Genomic DNA, 8,273 nt, shown 5'->3' on the forward strand with positions numbered 1-8,273 from the left:
TCTCTTAGAGCTCCCTTCCACTTCTTCACGGTCTTGTGGTCAAAATTGATCAGGTGTTTCTCAAAGGCCTTTGCATAGCTCCTGGTCTGGCTCCGCACCGCTGAGGGTTCAATATTGTATAAAATGGGTAGAACGACCCGATCCATTGTGTTGCTGCATTCAAAGATCTTAGTAATCTCAATGAAACACCATTTATTGGAAGCATAATTCTCCGAGAAGATGGGGATAGAGATTCTCGACTGCTCGATCGCAGTGATTAGCTCCGGCCCAATCTTCTTTCTCATTGGGAGTTCTTCGTGGTCTCTGAAAGTGTTAATCCCAGCTCAAGAACACTTCATAACTTGAACTTGAAGAAGACAAAGAAGAGGCAAAACCGGCATTCTTGGACCGTGCCATTGGGATACAACAACTTCTTAGAAGCTTACTTTTGGGTTGCAGAGTGGCAGAGACTAAGCTTGATTGCCTGCACTCTTATATGCAAGTTGTTTCGCCTAGTCGCCGTGAGGTCCTGCAGCTTTTCGCAAGGTCATTGTCCGTCGTTGATGTCGTTGCAATGAATGATCGTCGGTGGTCCAACAGTGGCGATTCGAGAGCAAGGTAAATTAGGTATTGGAATGGATCCAAAACCTATCGATTTGGGTAAAGAAATATTAACCCATTGTAAGTGTAGTTTTGGTACTTCGCATTTAATAAGGGCATTTTGGTATTTAAAATAAAAAATATATAATTGCTGACATCAGCAAATAAGGTATATTCCTTAATAGTGACTGACGGTAGAGGGTCTAAGTATAATTTGATGAAACAGATTATCTTATAATTATGGCATTCTCTAAGGGGTGGCGCGGTAAATTTCCCTAGAAAAGAAAAAAAAAAAAAAAAGGGATTATGTGAACTAGGCACTTGGTAGAGTGTGGAATAGAGTATCCAATCCCATGATTGAAGATATTCTCTTTTACCATGGTTATAGGAAAATATCCATTAGAAAAAATGATAATCATGCCCATCAAAATCCTATCGATGAATGAAAGAATTCTCAGATGTGGAATAAGGACTGGTTTGAGAATCGTCTAGTGTTGATATGGCTGTGATCTTTCAGGCATTTGAACTCGTGACATCTTAATTTTGAGGTGTGTTTTGCCAACTGAGCAACCCCCTAGGGGTAAGAGATCGGGCTTCTTTGTAGCGTTATAGGGCTTGTAGTGCACATCCAACAATTAGGAACACTCAGACACACAACCCAAGGCACTCAAGCATAGCCCAAGGCATTCCCTAATCGTTGAATATGTATTACAGGACGTATAGCGCTACAGACGATCTCAATCCGAGATAAGATCTTTCAATTTAGTAGTAACGCAACATGATCAGGACCCACTACTTATCTAATGGTCTTGTGGCTCCAGTAATTATTCCAATCCAATTGTAATTTAGGCGAGGTCAACTGTGAGAGTGTCAGCCTGTTCCAATCTAATTGTATAACGGTTGTGATTCCATGGTTGAAGAGATTCTACGAAATAAAAACAGAATCAAGCCCAGCACCCCCGAGCCCAGCAGGCCGGGTCTGGCTGATGTATCCCAGCCTGACCTCGGGCCTAAACTGGGCCTAGGTTTTTAACAACCCAACCCATCCAGGCCTGGTTGCACCCTTAGATCAGATTGGGCAGATTGACTGGATCCTTACCCGGCTTTCTGCCTCCCTAGAAGAAGGTTTTGCCTTTTGGACCATGAATTGGGTTGGCCGGCATTCTTTTGACCGGCCTGGGCTGCATCTTGTCAGGCCAGGCTTCAGCCTATGTTCAAGAATCTATGATCAATGTTTAGTCTGAATTTAGCCTTAGGCAGGGGTTAGACATTGGGTTGCATAATCCAGGGATAATTCTTTTTTTCACCATAGAGATGTGGGTGTTACAGTAAATTGCTAGAACAACAAAATTTTCTGTTCAATGATTACATTTATCAAACCTTATCCTTACCCTAATCATTTAACCCTCGGGGCGCATGCCCGGATGCTCTCAGCCATCTGATGCTCATTGCATCACTGCACTCACCGCAGAGAATAATCACTCTTTCATGGCACAGTATACATCTTTCTCTATAGGGAAAGATGTATCGGTATGGCACAACTTACTTTATCATGGTAACTGAATAAATGATATACAAAAACTTCCTACAAATATAACACTCATGGGACAGTATACCTACAAGAGAAATACCATCAACAGCCAAAATGAAACAGAATAATGCAGATCCTCTGACTACTAAACCAGAACCAAAGATTACATAAATGGAATCAAATAGCAAAGCTAAGATTGTGAAACATCGATTATTTTGTACAAAGATGTATGTTACTCTATACACTTATAGGTTTACTGTCCAATATACAGATTATATTCCAGTTCTTGGGCTATCTGGAGTGATGTCCCTGAAAACTTGAAGCCTGGTTTGTCTCCACTTTGCCTTTGAAATACTACTCCAACAGGCAGAGCCACTTCCCCTTGTTTGTACAAAATTTTGATCATTAAAAGCCAAGGCCCTTTTCGGCGACGCAGAATGGTAGTAGTCTGCTGAGTCCCACTTGCGTTGAGACATTGGATTCGTAATCTCACCTTTGCTTCTTGTATATCCTTCTTTCAGATCAACTGCTTGAAGCTTCTGTCTTAAAGTCTCAACATAGTTCTGAGGAGGTAACTGCAATAGTGGACGTGTTGCAGTGACAGAACGAGGAGGAATGACATTGACAATGTTAGAGTTCAAATTTTCATCATGAAAGGATTTTCCATAATTACCTTCATCAGCCCATGTTGTAGGGGTTTCAAATGAAACTGATGATGAGTCTTGGGACTGGAGTGTCTCTCTAGTGGTCATAAAGTCCATTTTTGAAGTTGAGAATGCTTCTTCTGCTTCTTCTTCTTCAACCATATCAGCCCAACTCTTCTCACTCTTGAAGAAAGAGAAAGATAGAGTTGGCTTTGAATTGCCTGTAATAGTGGATACTGAAAGATTATCCCCTTCATAACAGTTATTCCTTCCAACATTTTCGCTTTCAATGCCTAGGACTGCAGTTTCAGACCTATGATCCCCATCCCCACCATTGACTGCAAGCTTTTGTGGTGGTGTTGCATGGACATTTTCAATTGGTATTGATTGTTCAATCAATAGTTTAGTATTTGAACTGCCCTCTCTCACTGAACATGATCTTTTCTCGTCTCCTCCAATGGAATACTGTGAACTGCACATTGCTCCTTTCCATTTAGGCTTCAAATTTCCATGATCAGAAACTGTGAGATCGTATACATTGACATTTTTATCTGTGCCCTTGTTTGCAGAACCTTCTTTGATTTCCCTCTCACTACTGCATCTTCCCTCCTGAGAGCTAGCTAGGCCAGAAATTCTCTCCAGTCCCCTTGGTGAATAACCTCCTTTGTTCCATTTATCAACATACAATGGCCTATCATAAGACTGCTGACCACTCCTTGGTTGGAAGGAGACATGTTGTGGAGTTCCATTAGTATTTCTCCTAAAACAAATTTCTTCAAACTCTGTCTCATCACCCCATCTTCTCTTCTCAGAGCCAGAGATACCAACTTCATTCTTGAACAGGTTTCGGGAAAATGATATTTTCTTCTGCTTTTCAATAGAAGAATTTGAATTGACCTCTGAATGCACCACTTCGTGGTAGTTCTCATCTTCCCTTTTTCTGCAGCCCGAGAGGTCACAACCTTGATTCTGAGCATTGAAGAATGAAGCCAATGCTTTTGAACTTCTGTTAATGGGAGTAAAAGATCTGTGGCCATCTTTATCCTCTTTTGTATGCTTAACTGGGTTCAGGATTGATTGTGAGTCAAGCTCAGTCAGTACCTCTGAGGCACGATCAAATGATTTAATGTAGGAGTCTCCTACTTCTCGATCTTTGGTTGAAGGTGCTATTTTCTGTAGAAGAGACTTGGCTTCTTCTATCTCCCCACTCATCATCAAACAGACAGAAAGGTTGCACTGTTTGTTCTTATCTGGTTCTATAGAGAGGGCTTTCCTGCATGAAAAGACATGAATATAAAATTCAGTATTTTCTAAAAATTCTGCAGATTTTTCTCTTTTTGACCAATAAATTAATGGTTTGAGCTAGAATTCTCATGTTCCATTGCTAATTGAAACTGTGGCAACAATACTATATTGACATCCTAATACAGCGACTAAGCAGGTGCTCAGAAGAGATCCAATTTCAATGTCATTAAATTTTTTTGATAGTGTGCCTAATTCTCTATTCAAACTTAAAAAGTAAGATTTCTGGGAGATCCCAGCAATGCTAGCATGTACTTATTGCATGCCCTATAGTATCTCTATTACAATCCGTTTGGCTGAAAACATGCCACTTGAAGTAGGCTATGAAGCTTGAAGCAAGACATGCTAGAATATCCTGTACACCTCATGAGAATATTGTAATTTACAAAACCAATTTCAGAAGAAAACATTTAAACCTACTCTGGGACTTGGGGTCAATAACAGCCAAAAAAATGCAATAAGACAATCTCCTGCCAAACTGAAAGCATTCAAGTTTGAATATGTGTAGGCAAACAAGGAAAGTATTCCAATACTTCCAAAAGATCAAATAATGGTTGTAGGCTGTGTTGATGATCATTTTTCTAATGTAAATGGTAACATAATTCATATTTGCAACAGCGAAAGAAAAATAATAATCCCATGAATGAGTTTACCTATAAATTTCTTCTGCAGTTTGGTAGTTGTTCAGTTGCATGTAAGCCCAGGCCAAATTCCCCAGTAATCTGCTTTGGTAAAAGGTATAAGTGATTAAGATAACACATAAATGGAAAAAAATAATGCTACTGATATGAACAACAAGAAAGTTAATAATAATGTGGATAGAGAAGGCTAGCTTCTATTTGACCTTGATTTCTCTTGGGCAATGGTTACATGAAGCTTTTTCCCTTGAGACCTGGCTAACTTTGTTTTCTTGCCACCAAATGCTGTACCTTCTTCAACAAGGTTCAGCTTGTGTTGAAGCAGCTGAATTTGTTCTTCGAATCTACCACATCTCTGAAAAAATTTAAACGAACATAAACAATTCTATTGATTTAAGCACATGGATGAGGAAAGGCACATCTCAACACATATACATGTCAAATGAGACATTCAAATACCCTTGTCTTCTTTACTATATTTGTGAGATATCTGAAGTGGAAATTGAAACCATTAATCATTTCCTTGGGAATAAAGAGCAGGCATAAGCTTGTAATTGTAAAAATAAATATAAAAACACAATCATGATTCACTAATACTTATGCTTGATGCTTGTTAGACACTTTTACCTTGCCACTCTAGATATTCTTTGCCACAGCTAGTGGAGAAATATATGCCATACCCTCAACACTCAGCAGAGAGCAAAGGCACTTTAAGGGACAGAAGAATAGGTGAATGGAAATAATTAAACATGTTCATATGAGTTTCTGTCAACAGAAGAAACCTAGGAAGCATTTCAATCTCTGGTTTAATTATCACACACTATAGAACTCAAACACACACTTCTAAACGTGCACAAGTAGAACCACTTGAATGTCTAGAAATTGCAAAATGATTTTATACTAGGAAAAAAATTAGTGAAATTTAGGCAGCTATAGTTAAGATGACAGAGGATGGAATCTACCTTGTACAGGTCAACAAGGATGTTGTCAAGAGATTCCTGAGTTTGAGGAGGGCAAAGATGACGGAAAGATCTGATCGCCTCAATCGCCTCGTCAGCTCTATTCAATTGTTTCATCACAATTGCCATATCTTTCAGGGCACTATCAACTCGATCACCAGAATTTATTGAAGACCAGAATAGGGAGACAGCCCTGCTAGGATCCTTTTCTATTAACTGTAACAAGGAAACCAATTGGACCATGTAAGAATGCCAAAGGAAAATCTTAAAACAATAATTAGGTTTTTCCTGCTATTAAAAAAAAAAACAGAACTTTCTCCAAAAGCCAAGAACTACCATTAGTGGAGAAACAAGCAAGAATACAGATTAATCAACAGAATTGAAAAAGAAATCTACACAAATACTAAGAAACAACCAGAGGAAACAAAAAAAGAACAATAACAAAGAAAGAAAAAAGTCATCAAACAATTTGAATCAACAATCACAAAACCTAGTATACATTTATACCCAGCTATCGTAATCCAAGGGAGAAATAAACACTTGAAAGAAATTCAGTTCCGAAACGATTAGAGACCGATTTGGAAACGTAAAGTTGGAACAGTTCAAAACCCACATTGCCCAAATTGGAATTTCAAAACCAGCAGAATTCTTCAATCCAAACCCAGAAAAGAAATCGAAAGCTATCAATGTGATAACCCATTTCGGGGGTGATGGGGACATAAATCAATCAAAGAATATAACCCAATTACCTATCCAAAATAAAAAGATAACCCAATTCAGGAATAAAAGCTAACATGACTATGCAGGGCACATTAAAACAAAAAAAGAAGAAAGAAAAAACCCAGTAAAGAAAGAGAACAGATTCACCTGAGCATGTTTGGCCTTCACATAAGGAGAATCTCCGGCTGGTACCTTGTGAATTACATGAAAAGAATCAAGTCTAACCGGGGGTGACGATTGCTTCTTCTCTGTTGGTGGCATCGGAGAACAGGGCAACGATTGCCATGACCTTGGAGGCGTAGAGAACTCTTTCGTAGGATATTTCTTGACACAATTCGACATTTTTTTTTCAATCAGAAACCAGACTTGTTCTGATAATGCACTTCTTGAACTTCCTTTACGAGCCTTTTTGCCCGAAAATTCGATAGTTGCAGAGAGCAGACTTGTTCAGGAAGAGAGGACAGAGATATAAGAGAGAAGAGAGAAATGGAGAAGGAATAAGAGTGAATTGAGATATGGGTTAAAACCAGAGAAAGGTAGCGAAAAAGCAAAAGAAACAAGGGAAGGGAATTAGCCGTTTTTATAAAGTAGCCGTTGGGTTGGGGGCAGGGGACAGGAGTTCGGAGTTTTCATTGGCGAAACCTTTCTTTTGCACGTACGAGTTGCACGAGTAAAGGTCAAAGTGTTTTACAGATGGACCGTGCAGGCGTGGACAAGGGTATTGACCCAATTATTGGTTCACACCGGTTGATCAAAATGTTAACTTGGACCGGACCTTCGGCTAGAACCTCAAGAGATGGCCAGTAATGACTAATGAGAGGCCCAAATTTTCTACTTCCAACATGTAAGAGATATAATTTTGAAATTTGATTTGAAAAAAAAAAATATGTAAATAAAATTACACTTTTTCGGTGAAACTTCTATTTATTTGACAAAGTTTAGTCCATTTCAACACTGCAATTTTGTTAGTCAATCCGTTTCCATCATTTCAATTAAAATTCAACATTTCAGATTAATTTCAACAAGAATATCTAGTACCAAGTACCAACCCAGATTTTCGACAATAAATTCTTGACTGGAGTAAGTTTTAATTGACTTGGTCAAACAAATTGTTATCAACCCTATCATGGTGAAACCTTGAGCAAGTATTGGAATTTCGGATTTTCAAGATATTACATTTTCTATTGAAAGTGAAATATTTCGGTGAAACTTCAATTGATTTGAAAATTTTTAGTTCGTTTCAACACTACAATTTTGATAGTCAATTCGTTTCGATTTCAGTTAAAATTTCAATCATTTCTATTAAAATTTAGAATTTCGAACCATGACCTTAGGTCACAATTAGATATGACAAGAGGAAATCTCCCCTTCACCGTAAGGCCTTCTTTTTATGTCTCTTTTTGTTATAAAGTTAAAAGACGAATTTTATCCTTAATAAAGCCATGTGTTTCTAATGACTTTATGGTAGAATTGGCCTTCAATTACATTTTGGGATTCTAAAGCTTGCTTAACGAAAATGCCTAGAATCCAAGAATAGGCCTAAAGTTCAATTGTTCTTTTTTGGGTCCAATTCTAGAGACTCTTAGCTCATGTTTGGCCTAGATTCTAATTGAATTAGAATCAAAATCAAGCTTGAAAAGCTATATATTGGGCCGAATTCTAGAATTTCTTAGTCTATGTTTAATAATTCTGATTGAATTAGAATTAAAATAATGTTTGGAAGGTTAAATTTGGGTCCAATGCTGGGATATGGAAGCCCATGTTTGGTCCAACTAAAGTGGTAAAATTGCAAATGCATGACACTTAGATTTAAAGATTACTGAGTCAAAAGCCCTCATCTGCTGGCAAGAAATAGAATTGCAAACCAAAGTTTTCATAAATTGAATGAACTCATTGAAAC

The 8,273-nt window shown here is 38.1% G+C and overlaps 1 protein-coding gene across 2 annotated transcripts; it reads right to left on the reverse strand.

Moving 5' to 3' along the window:
- Positions 1–2,194: 2,194 nt before the first annotated feature.
- LOC122093394 lies at positions 2,195–6,907 on the reverse strand. Of its 2 annotated transcripts, XM_042663731.1 has the most exons (6): positions 6,521–6,907; positions 5,657–5,869; positions 4,901–5,049; positions 4,710–4,778; positions 2,784–4,027; positions 2,515–2,685 (listed from the first exon to the last, which is right to left on the reverse strand). In XM_042663731.1, the coding sequence occupies exons 1-6, from the start codon at positions 6,713–6,715 to the stop codon at positions 2,663–2,665; spliced, it is 1,893 nt and encodes a 630-aa protein (XP_042519665.1). In that variant the 5' UTR covers positions 6,716–6,907; the 3' UTR covers positions 2,515–2,662. The 2 variants fall into 2 exon arrangements, with proteins under 2 accessions (XP_042519664.1, XP_042519665.1); XM_042663730.1 differs by having other exon boundaries at positions 2,195–4,027.
- Positions 6,908–8,273: the final 1,366 nt, after the last annotated feature.

Source organism: Macadamia integrifolia, chromosome 11 (genome assembly GCF_013358625.1).
Source record: "Macadamia integrifolia cultivar HAES 741 chromosome 11, SCU_Mint_v3, whole genome shotgun sequence".
Lineage (NCBI taxonomy): Eukaryota > Viridiplantae > Streptophyta > Magnoliopsida > Proteales > Proteaceae > Macadamia > Macadamia integrifolia.

Coding starts and splice junctions, on each gene's coding strand:
- LOC122093394 (XM_042663730.1), bottom strand. CDS start 6,715: ATGTCGAATTGTGTCAAGAAATATCCTACGAAAGAGTTCTCTACGCCT. Junction 5,050..5,656: donor TCCTTGTTGACCTGTACAAG/GTAGATTCCATC, acceptor AAATTTTTTCAG/AGATGTGGTAGATTCGAAGA. Junction 4,779..4,900: donor ATTGCCCAAGAGAAATCAAG/GTCAAATAGAAG, acceptor TTACCAAAGCAG/ATTACTGGGGAATTTGGCCT.